Source organism: Hemibagrus wyckioides, linkage group LG14, assembly GCF_019097595.1.
Source record: "Hemibagrus wyckioides isolate EC202008001 linkage group LG14, SWU_Hwy_1.0, whole genome shotgun sequence".
NCBI lineage: Eukaryota > Metazoa > Chordata > Actinopteri > Siluriformes > Bagridae > Hemibagrus > Hemibagrus wyckioides.
In genome coordinates this window covers 19,552,511-19,579,674 of record NC_080723.1, presented here as the reverse complement: position 1 = coordinate 19,579,674, position 27,164 = coordinate 19,552,511, and the positions used below count along the sequence as shown (strand labels likewise).

General features: G+C 42.2%; 2 protein-coding genes across 6 annotated transcripts in view; both read right to left on the bottom strand.

Annotated features, from left to right (window-relative positions):
- LOC131364544 (sodium bicarbonate cotransporter 3-like) overlaps positions 1-2,866 on the bottom strand; it is a 38,415-nt gene extending 35,549 nt beyond the window's left edge. For all 5 annotated transcript variants that reach the window (XM_058407760.1, XM_058407759.1, XM_058407762.1 and 2 more), the window contains exon 1: positions 2,578-2,866. In XM_058407760.1, the coding sequence (XP_058263743.1) occupies positions 2,578-2,670 (93 nt within the window). In that variant the 5' untranslated portion in view covers positions 2,671-2,866. The remainder of the gene's footprint in view (positions 1-2,577) is intronic.
- Positions 2,867-11,277: 8,411 nt separating this feature from the next.
- Positions 11,278-27,164, bottom strand: part of LOC131364501 (probable C-mannosyltransferase DPY19L4) — a 21,466-nt gene continuing 5,579 nt past the window's right edge. The window contains exons 7-20 of the mRNA XM_058407671.1: positions 27,066-27,164; positions 26,099-26,222; positions 25,855-25,989; positions 25,439-25,570; positions 25,045-25,146; positions 23,952-24,025; positions 23,680-23,838; positions 22,378-22,497; positions 18,609-18,729; positions 17,300-17,356; positions 16,997-17,079; positions 16,648-16,780; positions 15,461-15,619; positions 11,278-15,078 (exon numbers count right to left, since the gene is read on the bottom strand). The exon at positions 27,066-27,164 is cut by the window's right edge and continues 47 nt beyond it. Coding sequence (XP_058263654.1) covers positions 14,914-15,078; positions 15,461-15,619; positions 16,648-16,780; positions 16,997-17,079; positions 17,300-17,356; positions 18,609-18,729; positions 22,378-22,497; positions 23,680-23,838; positions 23,952-24,025; positions 25,045-25,146; positions 25,439-25,570; positions 25,855-25,989; positions 26,099-26,222; positions 27,066-27,164 — 1,663 coding nt within the window. The 3' untranslated portion in view covers positions 11,278-14,913. The remainder of the gene's footprint in view (positions 15,079-15,460; positions 15,620-16,647; positions 16,781-16,996; positions 17,080-17,299; positions 17,357-18,608; positions 18,730-22,377; positions 22,498-23,679; positions 23,839-23,951; positions 24,026-25,044; positions 25,147-25,438; positions 25,571-25,854; positions 25,990-26,098; positions 26,223-27,065) is intronic.

The window sequence follows — 27,164 nt, the reverse complement described above, 5'->3', positions numbered from 1 at the left end:
TGATGTATAGTCAGTTGATCTACAATAATCAAACAAACCAACAGGTAAACGGTGTACAGTTTCTAGATATCAGTGTACTGGACACAAAAACAATTGGCAATAATATACTCTTCTGGTCCCACAAATAATATCTGATTTCTATAATTTCACAGAATAAACAAAAAATATATAAATAGACAAATAAATAAATGAAAAAAAATAATAAATGATAGATAGATAAATTAATCAATTAATTAATAAATAAATACATTTGTTATGCAGTGTAATTAGCGGCCTTTGAGTCAAAGTGAAAGTGTGTTACTGATTGCTTTATCGAGTGTGTCATTTGAGGACAAGCACAAGGCTAATCAGAGTGGGTCTCCAGTTCACCAGAGACTTTTTGCTATTAATAGCAGCTTTAAAGGTGGGAGCAAGCAACGATGACCAGGATCCTGTGTCAACATCACAATGGAATGGCATGAGCACAGTCCACAGAGGGCAAAGCCAGTCTGGGACTCAAACTGAGCTGACAGGATTCACGTCAACACGCTAAGCAAATCTCAATCTCTCTCTCTCTCTCTGTCTCTCTCTCTCTCTCTGAGCTCATGTCCCTCAGCTCCTTCAGTACACTGGTTTCCTTGGAGTGTTGAAGCGGGCTGATAAAATGGTGTGTGTGTGTGTTTAGTTGTCTCTAGGGTCTGACGCTGACTTGTTAGCTAGCAGATCATCATCGCTATCATTCCAACAAAACAGACCAAAATGACACAAGAATATAAACAGCACAAGAACGCAGGAGCTGTTACGCGTAGAGCCCTGGTATTGTTTAGCAGCGAGTGCTTAGTGTTCAGAGGAGGCTTGGGGTGAGGATAAAGCTGCAAAAGAGCTGTGACGCAACAGATGCACCATGGTTTTCACAACCAAAACACACCACAGGTGGCTGGAAATAGTGTGTGTGTGTGTGTGTATGTGTGTGTGTGTGAGAGAGAGAGAGAGAGAGAGCAGATAACAGCTGATAGTAAGGTCACCCCTGATTGCTACAAGACTCACACAACCACACATTCCCTCTTCCCAGGAAATACACAGAACATTTCATAGCAGGCATCTGTGTGTGTATATATATATATATGTGTGTGTGTGTGTGTTTGTGTTTCTGGTCTATAATTGTCCTGTATGTCATGCTGAGAGATATCACCTGTCTCGGAGGTGTGACGTTTGGCACAGGATAAACCGTCCCCGACCCCCAACTCACACACACAGCAGTACATTTGTAGTTGTGCCAAAGTAACTCTGGCACTGGGTACATACTTCCTTTATGAGCATACACACACACACTTTTTTTTTTTTTAAATAGCAAACTCTTTAAACTTTAAAATCTTGTAAAATATAATCCTAGTCTGAGATTTGGCAAAAGTCATTCAGCCAACATGCTCTGTGTCTAATGTTTGCTTCCTCTGTTCTCTTACTACAGGAGTAATAAGTCAGCGCTAGGATAAATGCGTTAAGCTTTCATTTTTAATTGCAGCTACTTATCTAATCTAGGTATTGATCAATTTGGGCCTCCAGTCTAACATCAAATCTAAAGACTAAGAGGGTCATTTCCATCCGAAAGTCCTGTCTGTAAATCTTTGCCTCGAACAGGATCCAGTTCCTCAGTGATGTCACACACACACACACACACACACACTTCCTGGTGTGCTTCAGCATCCAGTGGGATGTACTGATATCTATAAACCTGCAGAAAAACCTCTGTAAAACCTCTTTGTTTTCCAAATGTAAAAGCATTTTAAGCTACAAAGATCAGTATTCTTTGTACAGAGCTTGTACTTTTCCAAACATGCCACCAAATTAAGATATAGGAAGGAATGTACAGTTCAAAAGGTTTAAGCCTGGATTTGAACCCACAACCTTCCCAAACATCACCAGTATCCATGTGAGGTCTACATGAGGTCAGAACGAGGGGAAAAGACCAGAATCATGCCACTGAATGAGCTCCGACGTAAACCTACCAACCTGAGAGCTCACGTTTCAGGAATAGGAATAGAACATTTTCCTAATGTGCGCTATTTAGGGACGGTTGCCAGATCTTCTGTGATTCATCCCTCTGTTTGACAGTTGGAGAAGGAAAAAAAAGCAAGATTTTTTTTTTTTTTGTCTTCGCACCGTTGTCCCATATAGGCATATTTTAAAAAGCGCAGGCACTTATAGGAAAGAAGGAAAGAAAAGAGCAGCACTCGCTTTGTCCCACTTTCTGCAAAAGACATCACGCTTTCTTGCTTGCTTTTTTTGCTCAAGTGGTAGAGAGACCTTCTGCTCTGATGCTTTCTTGCTATCTCTCTCTCTCTTTATGTTATTTTAACAAAAATAATATATGACAAGGGCAAATGCACGATCCTCACACACACACACACACACACACACACAGGGTACGTGGATGTGTGTATCACGTGTATACACACAGAGCAAATAAACACATTCAGAACATACCTTTAAATGCACCTTGTGTAAGTATGTACCCCCCACCACCCCCATCACCACCCCCCACACACACACGGTCATTCTAGGGGTTATACAAAATAACACACACACACATAATCCTACCCTGAGCATGTGATCTCCTTCTTCACACGTCCCATCCATGTCCACCAGAACACCCCCTGTCCCGCGTCTACCTGTGGTGTCGTCTATGTCCATGACCTCCTTGTCTTGTGTGTGTGTGAAAGAACAAGCGAGAGAGGATCAGCAGTGTGTGTGTGTGTGTGTGTGTGAGAGAGAGAGGGGGGGTGAGGGAGAGAGGGAGAGAGAGAGATGGAGGTGTGACGGGAGCAACAGATCGGAAAACAGTGTGAGTGTGTGAGACAGAGCAGCGAGTCTCTGTGGGACTGTAGAACATCTCTGTGTGTCTGTGTTTATACGCTCACATTCCCTCCATCTCTCTCTCTCTCTCTCTATCTCTCTCTCTCTCTCTCTCTCCTCCCTTCTTTCAGCAGCCAATCATCATGCTTATGCCCATTTCATCCTATTCGTCCAAGCCGGTGAAACATGTGCACATGCGGCTGACTTCAAAAATATTGGCACCCTTCAATAGAATGATCCCAGATGATCTACAGATCACACACAATTATTCACTCAACATGACATTCTAGCCTTTCTTTCTTTCCAAACAGATTTAAATTAAATAAAAAAATGTGGCACCTCACGTATAAGCTTGTGAAGGATGCAGAGTAGAAGAACATGAGCTGAGATTTCTATTTTATTTGTGCATTTTGTAGGCATCACATAACAATATGTACACTGAGCAGGCATAACATTATGACCAGTGATAGCTGAAGTGAATAAGACTGAGTATCTCCTCATCATGGCACCTTTTAGTGGGTGGGATATATTAGAGGCAGCAAGTGAACATTTTGTCCTCAAAGTTGATGTGTTAGAAGCAGGAAAAATGGACAAGCGTAAGGATTTGAGCGAGTTTGACGAAGGGCCAAATTGTGATGGCTAGACCACTGGATCAGAGCATCTCCAAAACTGCAGCTCTTGTGGGGTGTTCCCGGTCTGCAGTGGTCAGTATCTATCAAAAGTGGTCCAAGGAAGGAATAGTGGTGATCCGGTGACAGGGTCATGGGCGGTCAAGGCTCATTAATGAATGTGGGGAGAGAAGGCTGGCCCGTGTGATCCGATCCAACAGATGAGCTACTGTTGCTCAAATTGCTGAAGAAGTTAATGCTGGTTCTGATAGAAAGGGGTCAGAATACACAGTGCAGGACGGGTCAGGGCTGTTTTTGGCAGCAAAAGGCGGACCCCCTTACAGAAAATGGTGAAATAAAGAAAAAACATCTATTAAGCATCAGATCTGTGGACAGAAACAGCTTGTTGATGTAGAAACAGATCAGCGAAGAATGTAACTCAGATAAACGCAGAAAAGCATCTCAGAATGAAGATGAAGAAGTCAAAAGTTTAAGGCGGATGAGCAGCAACTGCAGAAGATCACATAGAACAGAAATCTGAGGCTGCAGTGGACATAGGGTCACAAAACTGGACAGCTGAAGACTGAAAAAAACTTAGGCTTGTCTTATGAATCTGGATTTCTGCTGAGATAGACAGAGTCAGAATTAGGCACCAACAGCATGAGCCTTGGGTCAGCAGTCCAGGCTGGTGGGGTTGGTGTAATGGTGTGGAGAATCTTTTCTTTGGGGACTGTGAGTCTATTAATTCCAATCAATTTGATCTTGTGCATCTCATCATGACCACAATCTTCTAACAGCTTGATAGTGCACCATGTCACACATCATACTGATCTGAATCAGTAATCTTTGGGAAGTGGTAGAGATTCTCAGGAGATCCTGGGTGCTGGAAAAATCTGCAGGAATTGCGTAATATGATCATGCTGTCAACATGGACCAGAATGTCAAAGAAATGTTTCCAACATTTTGAGGAATCCATATCATGAAGAATTGTTCCTAATAAAATGCTCGGTGAGGATGTGTATCGAACTGAAATTTCTAACTGGGATTTCAAATTGTAATCAGATGCATCCCCTATAATTATCACTGAGATGTTTCTAGAAGTCCAACTCTCTCAATGTGAATTGATTAGACATTGATTGGAAAGGCTTTAGGAGTCCAGGGTTTATAGGGTCACACAATTTACACTGCACTGTCAGGACAAGTAATCCATCAGGTTCTGTGGAGCTCTGGGATCAAACTGTGCAGAGTCTGAATCAAAAGTCTGAATCAAAAGGGAAAGGATATAGAACCAATCCCAGGCAGATGCTTGGCACAACCCTTGAACCTTTCTAGAGTTGACTGTGTGAAATTACAGTCTAGGTCTGGACGGAAAGAAAGAATCCAAAAGAACTCCAAAAAGGAGTTGTGAATAAGAGATTAGTGTCATGGATGGCTCGGTTAATTCTAGCAGGGGTTTGTTTATACCCTGTGCCATTGTCTTTGTTTATGTTTTGTGTTTTCACGCATTTGCCCTGCCCAATCCTTAACCCTGTTCCCGCCTCTGCACGCCTGTCCCTTTTGTACCTCCCCAATTTATACCTGTTGTCCTCGTCATCGTGTTTTGTCCGTTACCCAGAGTTCTGTATCTTGTTCTGTATTTTAGTTCCGAGTTCTGCCTTAATGTTTTCCGATGTCTGTTCATTTTGTCATTTTATAACAAACCCCTGTCTGTCGTCTATCCCTGCACTTGGGTCTGATTTTCCCCAATGTCTGGCACCCCGTCTCCTAACAATTATATTTTCTGATTTTTTATTTTTTTTTTTTTTTAAAAAAACCCTAAACGGTTAAAAAAAACCCATAAAAATCAAATCCACAACACAGGTAAAAAATTGTCAAATCTTTTTCCACCTTTGGCCAATCACATTCAAACTCGATTCCGATTAAGCCCAGATAAAGATCAGCTTTTTCAGTAGGATTTTTTTTAGGGGATTTTCTTCCAGATTTCTGAAGCCATAGGTCTGTAAAGAGTTTAATAAGCATGTGCAAGATCTCACTGTCAAGAAAAAAAGAAACATTAATTGTACCATGGAACCATCTTGCAGACTATCATCAACAAGATGTGGACTCCACGGTGACATTACAGAGAACAGGACGTAACTCCGAAATAGATAGAGAAAATCTTATCACGGAGGCCGGAAAGAGACCTACAGCAACATTAAAGGAGCTGCAGGAGTATCTGACGAGTACGAGTACAAAACCATGTGGAAAAATCTGCGATGGTCTGTCGAAGGTGAGATTTGTGTATAATTCTAAAAGCTATATGTGATATGGCACAAAAAACAAGACAGCTCATCGTGGTGAAGCATGGTGGCGGCAGCATCATGTTATAGAGCTGCTTCTCTTCAGCCGGGACTGGAGCTCCAGTCAAGATCGAGGAAACTATTGAGAGGTAAATGTTGGTACAAAAGATGTAGACAGCTGAAGATGAAGAAGATAACTCACCTTCTAGCAGGATTACGACTCAGAGTACAAATACAAGTTATCCGAGGAACAGCTATAGAAGAAGAAGATTTGGAATGGACTAAAAGTGATCCAAAAACACAGAGTAGTATCATTTAAGGGGTGTGTAGACTTATGCACCCAGGTTTTTTACCCAGGTGTTTGTTTTTTACTTTATTTTACTGGTTCCTATATCACATACAAGATAGAAGACAAAGATCTAACAGGATTTATTTTTCACTTGGCTTAATTGTTTTATATCACAAAGACTTTCGATATGTCCTGCATATTCATCCTGCATGGTTTTGCAGTCGTTCAATCAGCCAGTCATGTGGCAGCAGGGCCATACATCATATTCTGCAGATACAGGTTCAGAGCTTCAGTTGATTTTCACATCAGACATCAGAGATGATCTCCGAAATGGTTGTTGGTGCCAGATGGGCTTCAGACACTGCTGATCTCCTGGGATTTTCACACATAGCTGTCTCTAGAGGGTAAAAAAAATAAACAAACACACAAAAAAAAAATCCTGTATGTGGCAGCTCTGTGGGAGGAAACACCTTGTTGATGGCAGAGATCCGAGAAGAAAAGCCAGACCGAAGAAACAGGAAATACAGTCTGAAGTCGCTTATTACAAGTATGGTGAGCTGAAAAGCATCTCCCAGCACACACAACGAAGAAGAAGACCACATCAGGTTTCTCTCCTATCAACCATCTGAGAATCTGAGACTACATGAATGCATGATCACCAAAACACACTGGCCTGGGCTAATGAATCTGGAGCTCTGCTGTAATGTGATGTGCAGACCCAGTATTAGCCTGGTGTTCCGAATAAAGTGAGCATGAGTGAATATCTGCACTATTTCCAATACATGCATTCATGGAGTAGAATTGTCATGGTGTGTGAGTGTGGCTGCCATTTTAATGCTTTCATAATCTGCAACAAGGTCACGGTCCTGGCTGCTCACAGTGAAAACACACACACACACACACACGAGTCTCAGGTGTGCTCTGAATACATAATCTAAATATCAGCACTCTCTAGAGCTCACACACACACACACACACACACACACAGTCTTGCTTATTCAGTTATTTGAAGGCCAGATGCGATGCAACATCAGCTTTGGAAGTTCATCATTAATACAGCTGTGTATCAGGAATAGATACATCCTTCTTTTTCCCTTTATTTATACATTTTATTTATTTTTTTATATTATTTTATTTTTTAATTTAATTACTTAATTAATTTATCTATTTATTTATTTATTTATTTATAGACCAATTCCACCACCACCGAACACCGTGAAGATTCACTGCCTGAATGACAACAGGAAAGAGAGCAGATGTTATCTCATGCAGGGTGACAAAAATAATAAAGTACAGAGACAGAAGGAATGATGTGGGGAATGGAGGATGGAAAGACACAGGGAGAGAGAGAGAGAGAGAGAGAGAGAGAGAGAGAGAGAGAGAGAATGAACAGGAACACTGCTTTGCTTCAGTGACTCAGTGTGATGACTCACTGCTGAATCTCAGGAGGAATGAGACGATGCTGCCAGTCACTTATCACATATACAGCGCTCGTTATCACATACACACTCAACACTGAGGTCCGGCATTCATCCGGTGCTATCCTCCCATCGCTTCCTGGTCAGTGGTTAGTAACTGTACATTGTAAGCATCATAGTGAATTATTACCATCATCAATAGTAATATTGTTTAACCATTATACCACATTTATATAATGATAACATGGCTAAAATGCCATTAGAAGTATTTACCCTTTTAGCACATGAGTGGTTAACAAAAAAAGAAGACAGACCAAAGATCACATAAATAATTTAATATATATGTCTAGAAACCAGTATCAAAGCCAGGTCCAACTGGATTGGGACACTGGATAAGCTTTAAACATTGTTTAGAAGGTTAATGTCAAGGAACTGTGGAAGGAGTCTCCAGTGTTAGCGCTTTGTATCAGTCAGGATGGTAACAGGATGAAGGATGTTGTGTTTTGCAAGTTCAAATAACATGAGATTCCTCCAAATCAGTTACCCATACCATAACCCCCTCCCGACTCTACAGAAGCATTAGCAGATGGATTTATTTCCTGAATTAATTAGTGTGCATAACATATATTCAGCACAATAATCAACAATTAATAAAGCATGATGAATAATGAATGAATTACAGAGTTGGAGTATAGAACTTGTCACCAGCTGTAATTATGGACATCTGTTGTTATTCACAGCATGTGTGGTGAGAGGATCACCTTGGTGTCACTGACTGGCTGAGAAGCAGCCAAAATGAAGGAATGAAGGAACGCTGGTGAAGGAATAGAGGACGTTTAACACACTGTGCATGGGAAAAGATCAGCTTCAGCTAAATTATTAAATTAATATACTGACAAGCTGACAGGGAAAGTGTGCCTAATAAAGTGGCCATTTGATATTAATACATAGTTCATTACGAGTCAGAATTTTGACAGGTTTACAAGAGACATCCAAGCACCTCCCCTTCAGTGCTGTGGTCAACTGGTTTCTTCATCTGATTGGCTGGATTGGGAAATTTGGAGATTATGGAGATCACTTGGTTTGCTTAGCTAATGCTGCTTGTTGACTGGCTTAATTAATGGATTAGGACGCCCATTATGAAGCCCAGTTGGATTATTTAATGGACACTGCATGTTGACTGGCTAGATTAAGGGGATTATGACACCTAGTTGGTTTGTTTAGTGGATACCGTGTGATGACTGGCTGGATTAAGAGACTCTGTCAATCATTTTTGTCTGCTTTATTGCTTGTTGATTGGCTGGATTAAGGGATTATAAAGCCCACTACATTGCTTTGGTGAGTACTCCTTACTAACTGGTTCAGTTAAAGAATTGTGACACCCATTTAGTAGATGCTGTGTGCTGATTGGCTCGATAATGGGATTATGAAACTCACACGTCTGATTAGTGAAAGCTCTGTGCTGTTCAGACGGATTAGGGGATTATGACACCAGTTTGTCTGCTTTACTTGATGTTGCGTGTTGATTGGCTGGATTAGGAGACTGTGAAGCCCACTTGGTTTATTTAATTGATGCTGTGTGCTGATTGGCTGGATTAGGAAATTATGACGCCCAGATGGTTGATTTAGTGAGTACTGCTTACTGATTGGCTGGATTAGTGGATTATAAAGTTCACATGGCTGCTTTAGGAGATGCTCTGTGCTGAAAGGTTGGAGTTGGGGATTATGACACCTAGTTGATTTATTTAATTTACACTGCCTGGTGATTGGCTGGATTAGGGGATTATGATATGCGGTTTATTTAGTGGATGCTACATAGACTAAGGGATAAGGAAGGCCACAGTTAGTTGATGCTGTATGCTGATTTGCTGGATTATTGCTATTGAATGGATACTATACTGTATATGACTCAAAGAAGGAAGAAATAAACATAGCTAAAAGATTATCAGAGTCTGTACTTATGCATGTAGAAACAAATCAGTAATGCATGTATGAAGCTACTGGTAATGGAGAAAAAATATTTTAGCCTGAAACATGCTGGGTTTTTCTGTTCATTGCCATTTGGTTATGACATGCCAATTATTTTATTCTGATAGAAGCAGCATTATTATATCCAGATTTTGTCCTCCCTCACATAATGGGACTGGGTTCAAGGATCTGCTGCACATGACAGCTGATTAATTCAATTTCTTGCCGGAGGTGGATAGGACCTCTGTCAAAGCAGGACACACAGATGAGCAGCAGGGGCAATAATCTCCAGCTCCCTTCATCTTCTTCTTCTTCTCCACCTGGTTGTGATAGTGTTCAGATTTTACATCAGAATGGCATTTGAGATTTTTCCAATTTGCATTTCTTAATCTCCAGGTCCTTCACAGGATGTGGAACACTTACTCTGAAAAATGTTTTGTAAATAGGAGAAGCTTTAATCGTCCTAAAACTTGTTATTAATATATTAATAAACATATATTAATTTAAATAAATAAATAAGGCATCATGGGATTTGAATTTGTTGCAGAGCAGACTCAGCTTTTAGGCTTTTAGGGTTAAGGCAATATGGAGCCTCCTTGTGATTAAAATCATTACTGCAGATTAGTGTTTTGTTCCTGAAGGAGCTGTACACACACTCAACTCACACACTCACATTTTTCTTTAGTGCTTGGACTTTGCTTGCACTATATGATCAAAATCACTAGGATTAATATGATACATGAACACACAGTTTCTATATTGGTTTCCTTTAGTATGAATCTTGTAGTAGCCAATAAATATACTGTGTACTGATCAGCCATAACATTCTGAGCACTGACAGGAGAACACTGAGTATCTCCTCATCATGGCACCTGTTAGTGGGTGGGATATATTAGGCAGCAAGTCAGCATTTTGTCCTCAAAGTTGATGTGTTAGAATGGGCAAGCGTAAGGATTTGAGCGAGTTTGACAAGGGGCCAAATTGTGATGGCTAGACCAGTGGTCAGATTAGGGTATCTCCAAAACTGCAGCTCTTGTGGGGTGTTCCTGGTCTGCAGTGGTCAGTATCTATCAAAAGTGGTCCAAGGAAGGAACAGTGGTGAACCGGGGACAGGGTCATGGGCGGCCAAAGCTCACTGATGGACGTGGGGAAGAAGTTAACGCTGGTTCTGATAGAAAGGTGTCAGAATACACAGTTTATGATGGGTCAGGGCTGTTTTGGCAGTAAAAGGAAGACTAACACAATATTAGGCAGGTGGTCATAATGGTATGCCTGATCAGTGTATATACATACTTTAGTACATAATCTAGCTTATTTGTAGTAATAAGCAATGGATAAAACACTACAGGTAAGTAAGTAGCCTATGTTTCTCACATATACATTACTACACAGTGAAATTCTTTCTTCGCATATCCCATCCTTGAAGGACTGGAGTCCAGGGTCAGCCATAATGTAGCACCCCCTGGAGCTGGGGGGTTAGGGGCCTTGCTCAAGAGCCCAAATAGTGGCAGCTTGGCTGTGCTGGGGCTTGAACTCCCATCAACAACCCAGAGCTTTAACCACCTGAGCTATTACCACCTCTATGTATGCTAGTATTAGAAAACAACCGACATTTGGGTGGTGTAATTAAAAATGGATTATCTTCCTCTAACAGCAATCCGAAGTCTTTTACTACAGAAAAGTGCTGATGATTATCGTTTAACAACAGTGTTTTTAACGCAATTTCGATGATCTCGAAATTGTTACTATAGCGACGATAATGAGCATTGTTTATACAAACCTGCGACGACTGTCAGAGCTGCGGTCATAGACATTACGACACAATCAGATAGGAGAATTCAACAGCCTTGTGGTGTAAGAACAAATGAAAGAGAAGACGAATGTACAGAAGAATACAAAGACTGTATTGCACAGAATCGGACCATTGTAGCTTGTACAGTATGAGACGGACGAATCAGAGCATCAGCTTAAATCTACTGATGTGTATACTTGCAAAAAATGATCACATGATCACGCAGAACTAGAAAAGCATTTTACCAGCAGCACCAGTAGCAGCAGGAGTGTAAGTCATTGCAACGAAGCACTTTTCCCAGAAACTCTTGATACAATCACGCGTTCTGAGGATGAGCTTGGACACGCGAACATCAGACACGGTCCGAATCTATGAAGCATGGAAATAAACTAATGTGGGAACAACTAAAACGGGAAAAAAAATAGGCACGGAACATTATACACATTATACAACTTTTACCAAATTTTATCATCTGCATAGACTGGTGTTATATTACACTACTAGTGATTACAATTGGTGATTCTCTGTCTTTAAAAAATAAAATAAAATAATTGCAATATTAAAATACAAATTAAACAAATCAAATAAGGGAACAGGTGGGGGGGGGGACACAGAAGTGAAAGACAGTGATAAAAAGGTGTCATGATAAAGGCCTGTTAATCCAAACCGGGACTCATTTCCATATTCATCACGGCTGCAGATGTGCAATTCTCTATCAGCTATTCATCAGCTTCATCATTACAGGGTCCTGGGAAATGTAAATGTTATCTTCTGAAACACGGATACACGAGAACCTTATTCTGCTTGTTACACAAAAAACACACAATTCATCAGAGTATATTGGGCAAAAGGTGTCAACTAAATGCAACTGGTAACTATTTGAACCGCGTCAAGACAGACATGGCATTCTAGAGCTCAATGCTTTTCCCAACAAGTTTCCGAACACTTCTTTTTCGGTAAGAAAATACTAAAACACAATGTATTGCATCAGATGACATTGAAATGCCTCTTAATTATATTGCATTGAAATGAGGACTGCTGTAAAGATCTACTAGAGTTACTCTCGTTTTAAACCCAAGCTCCATTTACTAGAAAGTTACCACATGGATAAAATCAAAACAGAAAAATGCGGCAAACTCGCTTATAAAGGAAGGCTAATGGCAGATGAAGGGGTGTCGATATACGTTTAGGTATACAAATGTAAAAGAATTGCTTCAAGATGTTTGTGCAACCGCTCCAAGCAGGTCTCCGGCAAGGGAGGTGGGTGCTCTAAGAAGGAGGCTAAAGACTGCAGCCTTTAGTGTCAGTCGCTAGTGCGCCTCCTGAGATCAGGCGAGTGAGGTTTACCTGCACAGCACCTACCGCTGGCCTCCGTAACACTCATCCCCCTAAACCTCACTCCCATCCGGGTCACTGCACCAATGTAACCCCTCTGGGTGCTACTCGCAACCGCTCCAAGGGGGTCTCCGGCATGGGAGGCGGGTGCTCTAATGAGGAGGCTAAAGACTGCAGCCTCAGTCGCTAGTGCACCTCTTGAGATCAGGGGATGAGGTATACATGCACAGCACCTACCGCTGGCCTCCATTACATTTGCAAACTAGTTTGAATAATTTATCCCTGCTGAAATGTCTATTATAATTGTATTGTAAGCTTTGACCGTGTATTATTTGGTCATATATTTATATTGATGCTTATTCAATTAGAAGGTTTTCATGTTTATGCCAAGAAGTTTATTGTTAAGGGATTTGCTCGATGACTTAGCAAGGACATGGCAACCCAGAGCTTTAACTCACTGAGCCGCCTCTCTATTTTTATCCATTTATCGACGAAAGTGCCATTAGACTTCCATTAAATAAGTTTTATACATCAGTCGGTTTCGGATCTCAGAAGGATGGAAGGTACTATGCAAATAAAAGTCATATGCACTTATAATGTATCGGTCAGCAGTAAAAGGTCCGCATGGTCACAATACTTGGTCTTGAAATGCTGAGCAAAGTTGTGTTTAGAACATAAAAAAAAACTAAAAGTGGTCTCAGGTTATGTACAGTGGGTTTAACACTTTGACAACATTATAAACCAGAACTTTGTAAGTTCCTTCTCTCTCTCAAAGTCATGTATGAGACTTGATACAGTGTTTAAAAAAAGAAAAGAGAATGCAAATTCAACAATTAGGCAGTCACAGAGCCGGCCTGCACTACCCATGATTCTCTCTAAGAACACGACTCCGCCCCCAACCCGCCGGCGGCCGTCTTTTCATAGCCTGACAGCAGCAAAAAGCTTTCAAACACCGCCGCCACAGGGCTGTGTATTCACCACAAAAAGCTCAGAGGCAGCAGTTCAGATGCTGAACAGGTCCTGTGACTGGACCCATTGGACAGATCTGTGACACACACACACACACAATGCAGTACTAAATGTCATTGTGCTTAACTGCAATGTAATAAAACCATTTTTACAATCCATTCTCCAATGCCTCGGAGGATTTCTAGTCCCATGGTTTAGTACGGACGTTTCCGACAATCAGTAACACAGAGCTAGCTTAGGAGTGTGGAAGGAGGTAAAAAAAAAAAACAACATACTGGTGTGGGGGTAGACAGTATTGGAAGGGGGTGATGAAATTGACTCTAGACCACTGGAATTCAGGGTTGACATGGTATGTGTCAGAATGAAAAGGGGATGGTGAGGATGGTGAGACACTGGGAGTGGAAGGAGATGACAACTGACTGGAGACATTGGGGTTTGAAGGGGATGTCTGAGTTGTCTGTAGACATTGGGACTGGAAGGGGATGAAGACATTGACTGCAGACATTAGGATTGGAAGGGGATGAAGGTGTTGACTGGAGACATAGGGACTGGAAGGGGTGAAAGGCGTTGACTGGAGACATTGGGACTGGAAGGGGATAAAGGCATTGACTTGACACACTGGGACTGGAAGGGGATGAAGGAGTTGACTGGTGACATTGGGACTGGAAGGGGATTAAGGCATTGACTTGACACACTGGGATTGGAAGGGGATGAAGGTGTTGACTGGTGACATTGGGACTGGAAGGGGATTAAGGCATTGACTTGACACACTGGGACTGGAAGGGGATGAAGGAGTTGACTGGTGACATTGGGACTGGAAGGGGATTAAGGCGTTGGCTAAGGACATTGGGATTGGAAGGGCTATGACCTAAAAAAGACACTGTGTAGATACTGGGATTAGAAGGGGATGAAAAGGGTTCTTGTCAGTATTTGAAAGGGGATGTGCTGATTTGATTTGGTAGCTGTGGGAATTGGTAGGAAATACCACTGACACTGTAGAATATAGTACTACTAGTTATATGGGTTATATATAAAAGGGGATGAAGGAGTTGACTGTGTAGACATTGAGACTGAAAGAAGATGAGGGAGTTGACTGTGTATACATTGAGGCTGAAAAGGAATAATGGTTGATTTGGTTCCTGGAAAAGAATTTGCTTGGTGTTGACTCTGTATTCATCAGTATGGGGGGAGCTGACTGCGGTAATCATTACTGATGTCAGATGTCAGTACTGGAAGGAGACGATGGTGTGGACTCAGCAGACGTCAGTACTGGAAGGAGACGATGGTGTGGACTCAGCAGACGTCAGTACTGGAAGGAGACGATGGTGTGGACTCAGCAGACGTCAGTACTGGAAGGAGACGATGGTGTGGACTCAGCAGACGTCAGTACTGGAAGGAGACGATGGTGTGGACTCAGCAGATGTCAGTACTGGAAGGAGATGACCGAGTTGACTTTGTAGACGTGGTACGAGCGGTTCCAGAAAACTCGTGTGAAGTAGTTGGTGTATGGAGAGTAGTTCATTTTGATCTCGTGACAGAATCGCCCGTGCTTGGAAAAAGTGTACATTTCTCCTTTGTCATACACCACCTAGTGGAGAACAGGGAAATAACACACAAGAAAAAAATATATATGAAAATCTTTAAGAAAGGATTCCAGGAGAAAACAGCCAACGCAGCCCTTCCTTTATTACTAAAATGGTTCAGTCTAAAGAGGCACAAGGCATCTTTCAAGAAAAAGATACTAAAAGTAAGTGAAAAATCTTAATGGAAAAAATGAGTAAATTACTGTTAAACACATTACATGTAGTCATGCATCATAAAGTATAAGAGTGTACCAGTTTATTATAGTTTTCTAATTTGTATATTCATAAAATCTGGAACAGCCCTATCAAGTAATTACTGATTCATCATGTACACATATACACAAGAAGGCGTCCTTAAATGTGTGTTGCACGTGTAATATGACGCACGTGGCCGTTTGCGTAGTCGAGCAGGTCTTTGATCCTGCAGCCTCTGACGGGACTCATCTCGTTACACAGCTCCTCTTCGATGATGACGTAACTCGACTTCTGAGCTGTGAGCAGCTTATAGATGTCTTCGGCAGAGCGCATGGCATACACCTGATACGTCTGTGATAAATCACATACACCACAAAACACACGCACAGGGGGGAAAGAAATTGGTCAGACTTTTCAAGGTGTCCGTCATAATATTGGGCTTGTTAAACATTTTGATGCGTAACCTTTAGCCTATGAGATCGGCTGATAAGTTCAACCTTCCTAAAATGGCACCAGTCAAACAAAATGCCATCATTACTTACAAACTGTCCTACACACACCTTCTTTCACACTAATCTAATTTTTGGATTCACATGCGGCTAGCTGACTCGTGTTACTCACGAGCTGCTCTCAAAGACAGCACAAAGAAAAGCACTTGCTAAGGGACCGCTAATATGTTTAATATATTCCGAAATTTTGTGATAATCTTCCTTAGAATTCTCTGCATTTTGGTCAGACGGCTGATTTCGTTTCAGGGGTTGTGCAGGTTCAGGCAACCCTGTGCCAATCTAAAAACAGCCTTCCTATTTGGCAGTGCTTTACAACTGCGTGTGTGTGTGTGTGTGCCTCCACTCTGACCTTTATTCACACTGTAGATGAGCTCTCCTACAAGGAAATGCACCATTAATACTAGCACATGTGACATTCGAGCAAAGGCTAGTTAAATGCCTCCTAAGTCACCAGATGGAAATTTGACAGGGAGAGAGATGAGCGCACGTGCATGCGCACACACACACACACACACACACAGAGAGATTTACCAATTAACGGAACTTGGCAGGTACATATTATATATTATATTAAATATTATGAATATTATTATGACAATTTTATAATAATAATAATAATAATAATAAATATTTAAATTAATAATTATTATTTATTGACAATATTTCTAATTTATTTTACTGTATTGTGTTTATTTTACGATTAATTATATTCTTTTCTTCTCATTGTCTCCATTCTTTTCTATATGGCTGCTTTGGCATTATTGTATGTAAATAAATGTGGCAAAAAATACTTTGAAATTAATTTTTAAAAAATTGATAGAAATAGAGAGAGAGAGAGAGAGAGAGAGAGAGAGAGAGAAGTGGACATACACTCTCAGTTCTCTCCAGCAGGCTGAGGTCTGCATAGAGTGGGAGACTGGTAACCGGCCATCCTGTGCACACCTTCACTGTTCCGGACAGTGCAGGACTCGCAGCAAACACGGCCGAGAGAGGAGCCTGACTCCTGACAGAAAGAAAGAGAGAGAGAGAGAGAGAGAGAGAGAGAGATAGAGAAAGTATATCGATTCACCTCAATTGGTTACCCAGTTCTGACAGATTCCTTCTATTAATGCTAAATCCCACAAGTCTGAAATCCATTTAAGTGAAGCATCCACCCAACAAATCTATTTTTTTTATACTTAAAGCACAATGGAGGGGAGAAGTTGTTATTAACGCTCACCTAATCCAGTTCATAAGCTCCACTGTATCAGGATCGTAAAACTCCTGTACCTCTGTAAGCTCGGAGAGCACACGTGGGAAATACTGCAGAGAAAAGAAAAGCACTTGTACACACAAACGCTCATAGGACTTCAGTTTATTTCTCATCATGGATGTATAATATAGTTCCATCCATTTAATGTTAAACTAGTGTTCAAAGAGCTTTATTTATCTATATAACATCAGGAGGTGGAGCAGGTGAGCAGTTCTGATTCGGAATATCGTAACTCTATATTTAGTGCAGATCAATAAGACACAACCTCACCTCTCTCCATAAGCTGAAGCCAATGATGGTCGGTACTGCAGTGCTCAGGATGAGTGCCTGAAGAAATAAAAAATAACATATTTACCATCAAGCAACTAACCATCCATCTATCCATCCTTCCATAAACCCACCCACCCACCAACATCTCATCCATACACAGACAATCATTATGCAGACAATCACCAGTGACCAAAAATATCCATTCAAGCATGTATATCTCCATCCATTAAAACAATTACACACACAACCATCTATCCATCCAATCATCAACCTAAGCACTAAACCAATCATCCATCTCAGTCAGCTGTCCATCCATCCAATTATACTGCACCCAACTATAAGCACCCACACAACTATCCATCCGACCATCCGTCTAATTATGCATCTAACCATCATCCCATTTCTCCGCTCCTTAATTAACCAAATGTCTATCCAGCCCTCTGTCAATTCATGCAACTATGCATCAAAATGCATCTAACCATCAACCCACCAAACATCCCTCCACCTCTCCAAAACACCAACCACCCTTCCAACCATGCACTTAACCCACCTATCTATTGCCCTATATTTACCAACCTTCTACCCACCCAAACATCCACCCTCATAACCCTCAAATCTAACCAACATCAACCATCAAGCCTCCCAACAATCCATCCTCCCACCATCCACCCTTACGACTATAAATCCTTCCAACCCTCCATCCATCGTCACAAGCATCCACCATCCTAACCATGCACCCTCCCAACCATCCATCCACTCTCACAAGCATCCACCATCCAAACCATGCATACTCCCAACCATTTATCCTACCAAACATCCACGCTCCCAACCATTCACTGTACCAACCATCCACTCTCACAACCATCCATCCATTCACCATCCTGTCCGAACCATGCACCCTCCCAACCATCCATCCTCTCTCCCAACCATCCATCCACTCTCCCAACTATGCACCCTACCTACCAACCATCCATCCACTCTCCCAACCATGCACCCTACCAACCATCTACTCTCACAACCAACCATCCATCGTCACAAGCATCCATTGTCCCATCCCAACAATACACCCTTCCAACCATCCATCCTCACAACTATCCAACCTACCATCCCAACCATGCCACTCTCACAACCATCCACCATCCCAACCATGCACCCTACCAATCATCTTGCCCCTCTCACAACCATCCACCATCCTAACCATGCACCCTCCAACCATCCACTCTAACAACTATTCATCCTCCCACCATGCACCCTCCAACCATCCATTCATCCTCACATGCTTCCTCCTCCCAAGCATCCACGTACTCACCAGCACTACAGGATGGACAGACTTGAGTCTGACCCATCTGAACACAGTCATCCAGAGCTCTGGTGAACACACACCAAATGCAGTGAACATACAAACGTACGGGGTCCAAAGATACTTCAACCTGCAGGGGAGAAGAAGAAGAAAAACTGAGTATGCAAAGTTCATGCCAAACCTAAATCAACATTAATATTCAGATTCTGTTATAGGTTAATGGCGTGAAATCTAACTCGGGTTTGAAATGAGACTCTCTACTGAACATCCGATTAAGATGCACCTGCTCTTTTCCATCTTAATTGGCTCATGAAGATGGAAATTAATCTAATAACCAGAGTGGGATGTTGCGACTTATGATTGAAAAGAAGTAGAAATCAAGCAGGAGCCAAAGGAGAATGTGGAAATTAGTAAAGATGCCCTGACATGAAAAATGACTATATGAATTGAAAAAGCTAATAATATCTGAAGACTACACTAAGATCACTTACATCACACACCAGTGTTAGAAATACGTTTAAGAGCATAGTCTAAATGTTATAAGCATCCATAAGAGAGAAGGTAGAGTGAAAGTCAGTACATGTGTTTAAAGGCACAGTGTGTGTGTGTGTGTGTGTGTTCATTCTGCCTCTGCCTTTTAGTTATCTTTTTATAGCCAGTCCTGTCTGAGACACTGCCTGTACTCTACACACAATGTACACTGTCCTCAACCATTACATGATACTAAGCATACCTAATATTCTCTCTCTCTCTCTCTCTCTCTCTCACACACACACACACACACACTTGCTCTCTCTCACTCCCTTTTTCTCTCTCTTGCTCCCACTCTCTCAAGTACATGACACTAAGTATACCTAATATTCTGTGGCTCTCTCTCTCTCTCTTTTGTGTTCTAACTCTCTCGTGCTCCCTCTCTTTATCTTTCCCTCCCTCTCACTTGCTCTGATGCTCTCTCTCACTCGCTCTCTTCCTTACTCTCACTCTCTGTCTCTCTCACTCTGTCTCTCTGGCTCCCTCTCTCTCTCTCACTCCCTCTCTCTCACTCCCTCCCTCCCTCCCTCTCACACTCCCTCTCTCTCACACTCCCTCAAAACCTCTCTCTCTCTCTCACTCTCTCACTCACTCCCTCTCAGTCTCTCTCTCTCTCCCACTCCCTCTCTCTCTCTCTCAAACGCAGTCCCCTTCTCTCGCTCCCTCTCTCTTTCTGGTTCCCTCTCTCTCCCACTCATTCTCTCCCTTTCTCTCTCTCTCAGTCTCTCTCTCACACTCCCTCTCTCTCGGGCTCCCTCTCTCCCTCACTCTCTTTCACTCCCTCTCTCTCTCTCTCTCTCTCTCTCTCTCTCTCTCACACGCCCTCTCTCTCGGGCTCCCTCTCCCACTCCCTCTCTCTCTCACTCACTCACTCCCTCTCTCTCTCTCTCTCTCTCTCTCAAACTCAGTCCACTTCTCTTGCTCCCTCTCTCTTTCTGGCTCCCTCTCTCTCCCACTCATTCTCTCTCTCTCAGTCTCTCTCACACACTCCCTCTCTCTCGGGCTCCCTCTTTCCCTCACTCTCTTTCACTCCCTCTCTCTCTCTCTCTCTCTCTCTCTCTCCCCCTCTCTCTCTCACTCCCTCTCAGTCTCTCTCTCTCTCACACGCCCTCTCTCTCGGGCTCCCTCTCCCACTCCCTCTCCCACTCACTCACTCCCTCTCTCTCTCTCTCAAACTCAGTCCACTTCTCTCGCTCCCTCTCTCTTTCTGGCTCCCTCTCTCTCCCACTCAGTCTCTCTCTCACACTCCCTCAAAACCTCTCTCCCTCACTCTCTTTCACTCCCTCTCTCTCACTCCCCCTCTCTCTCACACTCCCTCAAAACCTCTCTCCCTCACTCTCTTTCACTCCCTCTCTCTCCCTCCCCCTCTCTCTCTCACTCCCTCAAAACCTCTCTCTCTCACTCTCTCACTCACTCCCTCTCAGTCTCTCTCTCTCTCACACGCCCTCTCTCTCGGGCTCCCTCTCTCTCTCTCTCTCACACACTTCATCTCTGTCTCTTTCTTACTTCCTCTCTCTCTCTCTCTCTCTCTCTCTCTCTCACTCCTGCCCCCCTCTTTCTCACTCCCTCTCTCTCCCTCTCTCACACTCACTCCCTCTCTCTCTCTCTCTCTCTCTCTCCCTGTTCTCCGGACCTGCCTGATCCATCTTGATGCCCTACTTCTGTTTGGAGCCTAATCTCTTGGAATCCACTCAGGGCTGCTGAGGATGTTCCCACATGGACAGTCTACTGATACATCAGATGGATTTGAATTTGCGATTGTGAACAAGGAACAATTGATCAGACTTCATGTTATAAATAGAATCCTGGTTACATAAATTGCACCATTGGACCATCTAACTCGCAGAAGGGAAATCATTTATAAATCACTCTCTCCGGTGTTCCCTCTTCAGTCTGGTTCCTCTCAAGGTTTCTCCCTGACATCATCTCAGGGAGCTTTTCCTTCCCATCATCACCTTTTGCTTACTCATTAGGGATCAACTTTATACATTTTTATCCTGAATTCACATTTTCATTATCCGTAAATCTGCATTGTGACAATGTCCATTGTGTAAAGTACAATACAAATAAATCTGAATTGAACAGAACTGAGCACGCATGGAGTGAAATAATAAGCCTCACAAAATAAAAAACATGCTGAAGTAAGCTCCAGTCCAGTGGTATATTTTTTTTTGCAGCCTTGCAAAAAGCCAATAAGAGCAGCAATGCACAGCGTGGAGGGTTATTTCTGTACCTAGGCTAAAACAGAAGGCTCTTCTTCATACTGTCCTCATGTCCCACTTTAGCTTCTTCAATGCCAATGCCTTTATTTTATTTTATTTTATTTTTACATCATATGTTGATCTCCAGGTCAATTTCCTGGCTGTTTTTTTTAGAGCACTCTGAGCTATAAATAGGAGTTTAGTCACAGTACTGGTATAATCATGAATTAGCTGCGATTTCACTGGTGTCAGAGTTCCGCCTGAGCAAGACCTCGCAGCGTGACTCACGATAAGACGAGCGTTATGAAAACTGTTGAATAATAGACGATCGTTCTTCCTGTAAACGTGGCGTGACTGGTTAAGATATGTTTAGTATCAGGAAAGGGAAAACTCTGAACACAGAAGGCATGGATTCTACTTATTCAACACCCGTGACGTTGCTTACTGTATATATTGGGATGGGGGGCGGGGCTACCAGGCACGGACTCCGTACGAGAAAAAAATTCCAAGATGTCCAATGTCACGGCGTTGTACAAGACATCTCTTTAAAATCAGCCCATGTGTATTGTGTGAATTATTTTTCAACATGTATTCTGCTAATGCTAGAGGCGTCGCATTACATGTGCTTGAGGCCATGTGCCATCGACTGGGAAACTTATATTAAAAAAATAAAAATCCATAAGAGAACATATTGTAAGTACTATGTGTATGATGTCATTCGGAACAAGACTAGTGTTTCAAATGGTGTGTATTTTATTATAGTAGAACTGAGCAGCAGAAAGAGTAGGGAACTATTATCCACTATCAGTGAACAGTAACATCCATCCATTGTCTATAGTCTCCAGTCCATCACAGGGCCACATATATTAACAGACAACCTCACACACACTCACACTTACTCCTCTGGGCGATTTAGAATTACCAAGCCACCTAATGTACATGTTTATGGACTGTGGGAGGAAACCGGAGTACCCGGAGTAAACCCAGGGGAGAACATGCAAACTCCACCCAGAAAGGTTTGAATAGTAACGGTGAGGTGTAAATACCCCTGGAACAGCATGGCGAGAGCTCCGAACAGTAGCGTGTGGAACACGTGGTAGATCACCTCCGGTCGCTCTCCGATCCGGCCGTCCTCCATCTGCACGCTGCTTGTCGCTCGCTCACCACTGCAAACACAACAGCATATATATATATAAATAAAAACCCCTTAATCTAAGTAGCCTACTCAGTTTGAGAGTCCTTGTGGACCCAGGGCTGCTGTTGATTACATTCCTACTACAGCAACTTGTCCAAGCTACCACTAAACAACAAGATATTATATATCGAATACACTCCTCTAATACACTCTAGGGCGTTTCACACTTGAAATAGTTCCCCTGAGTGACTGTAAACTCCGAATAAACAGAATCCTGGGTTCTCTCACTTGACGTTTCACACTGCACATAATTTTCTTCGGGGATAACAATTAATCCTGGCTCTTCATAATCTGACGTTTCACACTGTACACTCCTACACCCTGACTTCTACTTATTTGCATATTTACACCAATCAGGCATAATATTATGACCATCTGCCTAATATTGTGTTGGAACCCTCTTTTGCTGCCAAAACAGCCCTGAACCCATCGAGGCATGGACTCCACTAGATCCCTGAAGGACTGGCACCAAGATGTACAGGACTTAAAGGATCATTTTGATAGATTCTGACCACTGCAGACCAGGAACACCCCCCACAAGAGCTGCAGTTTTGGAGATGCTCTGATCCAGTGGTCTGGCCATCACAATTTGGCCCTTCGTCAAACTCGCTCAAATCCTTACACTTGTCCATTTTTCCTGCTTCTAACACATCAACTTTGGGGATAAAATGTCTTAATATATCCCACCCACTAACAGGTGCCATGATGAGGAGATCATCAGTCTTATTCATGTTGCCTCTCAGTGGTCATAATGTTATGCCTGATCGGTGTATGTCATCAACAGCCATGATTGAATAAATACATGAAATAACAGCTTGGCGCTACCGAGCCGTTTTTGTTAAGTGTTACTACGTCCTGGTTTTCATGTGCTATGAGGCGCATGTGAATTTATGATTCTGTTGCTAAGCAACCAGCTGTAACTCCACAACATATCATCACATTGTGCCCAGCCATCAGGGGTGTGGAGTGTGAAGGAGGCTTTCACAACCCCGGTTATGACCCTGCTTCTAGATTACCAGTGGGAACAACCACCACCCAGGGTTAAGGCAGTGTGAGAGACCCTTCTGAGCATGTCGACGTTTTACACCAGATTAAATCATATATTTAATACATGAGGGTGTGTGTGAAATTAAGCGTAATGCTCTGAGTAGACCTGAGTCTCCTGTAGATGGTCTGCATGATTGACAGCAAGCAGACGAGCAGCACGAGCAAATAAAAAGGCAGGACAGAGGCGTGAGTGAGGCGCAGGAAGAAGTCCTGGCCCGGAGCCTGGAAACCATCCTCACACAGCAGCAGGTTCGGGATAAACTCTCTAAAACACACACACACACACACACACACACACACAACAAGCAAAACAGCGTACTAATTACAATAAAGCAGCATTTACTGAAGACGTAAGAGTGTCTAGAGCTTTGTACTCACGTTGTCGAGTTTAAGCCGAACCTGACCTCCAGGAACTTTAAGATGAAGTCACTCTGATTGACTGGAAAGATTCTCTAGAAAAGGAAAGAGACGAAGTTGCTGGGAAACTTCAAGCAGGAAAAAATAGAAAGGCTGGCTTTTTCTTTTTTTCTTTTTTACAGGGTTGCCAGGTCCCACAAATCCCCCAAAATAAACTGAAAAAAATGTAAACATTTCCAGTCTACAAGCTATAGAGCTACAGCGGAATGACGATAAAAACCCACGTACGGTTATAATTAGAAGGAACACCATGCAATACACTTTAACATAAAGCTATACATTTCCATAAATAGTTCTTAAAATGTAAGAAATGAAAGTACATATAAGGGTCACTTCATAAGGTGTTTAAAATGGCAGATCTTTTGTTCTAGATCTAAAATGGCCGATTCGATCGCCTCTCTAGTACAAGCACTGAATACACGCTGGACATTATTGACGCCTAATCACACCGTCTGATCACCAACATTAATGCAAGTGGCTGTGTACACCGATCAGGCATAACATTATGACCACCTGTCTAATATCGTGTTGGTCCTCCTTTTGCTGCCAAAACAGCCCTGACCCGTTGAGGCATGGACTCCACTAGGTCCCTGAAGGTGTGCTGTGGTATCTGGCACCAAGATGTACAGGACTTTTGATAGATACTGACCACTGCAGACCGGGAACACTCCACAAGAGCTGCAGTTTTGGAGATGCTCTGATCCAGTGGTCTAGCCATCACAATCTGGCCCTTCATCAAACTCACTCAAATCCTTACACTTGCCCATTTTTCCTGCTTCTCACACATCGACTTTGAGGACAAAATGTTCACTTGCTGCCTAATATATCCCACCCACTAACAGGTACCGTGATGAGGAGATCATCAGTGTTATTCACTTCACCTGTCAGTGCTCATAATGTTATGTCTGATCAGCGATGTCCTGATAAAGCTCACAGCAGCAGATCTGGCAACGTGCCTCAGCGTATTCTTTTCGATTAACCCGACGACTGAGCGTTTGGACTTCCTACACTTAGGTCAAAGCCTCAACATCCACTTTCCCCACTTGGGTCTGACCTTAATCAGGTAGTTGAAGGTGATGCTTGCGGTGAAGACTAAGTAAAGGTGCAGCACAATCTTCATCAGTCTCGCCACCAGCGGGCCCATCTTCATTTTTTGCTTAAAAAAAATCCAAGACAATAAATAAAACAGTAGAAAAAGTACAAATAGTCATCTTAACCCTTTTAGCCATATTGTTTTTGCCATACTGGTTTATATGTAGCCTAATAATCAGAAATAAGACTAGAGTCTGCATCAGTATTTACATATGTAGGCGTGGCCTAAACCTGAAGTCCCACCCCCATCATGAATATGTAGTGTATTGAGTACATAGAGAGCTGTAGACTGGGCTTGATGGAAACGAATGCTTAGTAAGAGCTCTAAGAACTAGCTGTATTTTTAGGTGTTGTACCTGCAGGTATTTGGTCAGCATGTTGGCTATAAGCAGGCTGAGGAGTGGACAGGACAGCAGACTGGGCTTCTGATACTGAACAACATACGCCAGTAACAAAGAGCTCAGATACACCTTATGGATGTCTGCTGTCTGTCAGAGATAGAGACAAAGATGCAGTTATATACACACACACACACACTCACTCACACAGAGAGAATCTCATACACGTACAGAGACACACATACACACAGACACACAGAGAAACTCTTACACAGAGAGAGAGAGACACACACACACACACACACACACACACACACACACACAAACACATGCACACACAGAGAAACACACACAGTTACTAAAGTAATATTATTTTTGTTATTATAGAATTTAGCATTACAGAAGTGTGTGTGAGTGCGTGTGTGTGTGTGAACCTTGCGTGCAGGTACGAGGTCGAAGCAGTCCAGCAGTAAGAGTGCCAGTCCCTGTACAAACAGTATGTAGTGGCTGTGCTCCCACATCACTATGAAGGTGAACGTCGTCACACTCATAAGCAGGTAACAGAACATCTGAAACAGACACACACACACACACACACACACACAGGAAAGTGATGTAGTAGTGGTGCGTTCTCTCTCAGCGCTCTGGGGATGTGTGTAATGTTGTGTTACTCCACACCTCCATCGCCGAGCTGATGTTGTTGCTCAGGAAGCCGGTTAGAGCAGCTACTTGGCAGGAGAAGTACGGAAGAGCCCAGTTATCTCTCAGAGGAATGGCGTAGTCCACTTTAGTGGTGTCTGACCTGAGAGAGAGAGAGAGAGAGAGAGAGAGAGATCTCCATCATATTCCTGACACTGATTAGACCTTTAAACCAACCAAAATAATGTTTATTTGTTTGTTTATTTTCTTTTTTTTTACTTGCCACTATTTTGTTTATTTGCTTGTGTATTTATTTTCTGTTTTTTTTACTTGTCACTATTTTGTTTATTTGCTTGTGTATTTATTTTCTGTTTTTTTTACTTGTCATTATTTTGTTTATTTGTTTGTTTATTTATTCTGTTTTTTTAATTGTCATTATTTTGTTTATTTCACCAATTTTTAATGTTTTTTTTTTACTTGTCACTTTTTTTATTTCACCTGATTTAAAATGATTACTGATCCCATTTCCATACATATTTTACCTTTACATTCCTGTTTCATTATTTTTTATTGTTTTATTTGAGTCTTAGTTTAGCAAATGTTTTTAATTTATTTATTTTTTTTTTAGATTTAAGTTGTGATTAGGTTTTTTTTTTTTTTTTTTTTTAAACTTACCAACATTTTTATTTCACTAAATATTACTGATCTCACCTTTCAGCAGATTCCCCACAGGGTCCTTCACATCATCTGTTTGAATTTCCTCCATAATAAATCCAAAGCCTCATTACTATGATTGTGTTGATGTGTAATGACTAAGGCCAATGCTGGAAATAAACTCTATACCTCTGACCTCTGTATGACCTCTGTATGACCAGTGTGCTGAAACAGCTTGGCCATGGTAATGAGTTTTAATCCACATCATTCCCGACACATTGGCGTGAATCAGAGCAGCAGGATGCAGGAGCAGATTGAGGGTTAATTGATGTGTTTCCTGTGCCAGTCTGACCTGTTAATGATGAACCAGGCCACTGCCAGCATCCCAGCCACCCAAGTGCCACTCATCACCCAGCTGCAGATAAACAGAGCTGTCACGTAGACGGCCTGC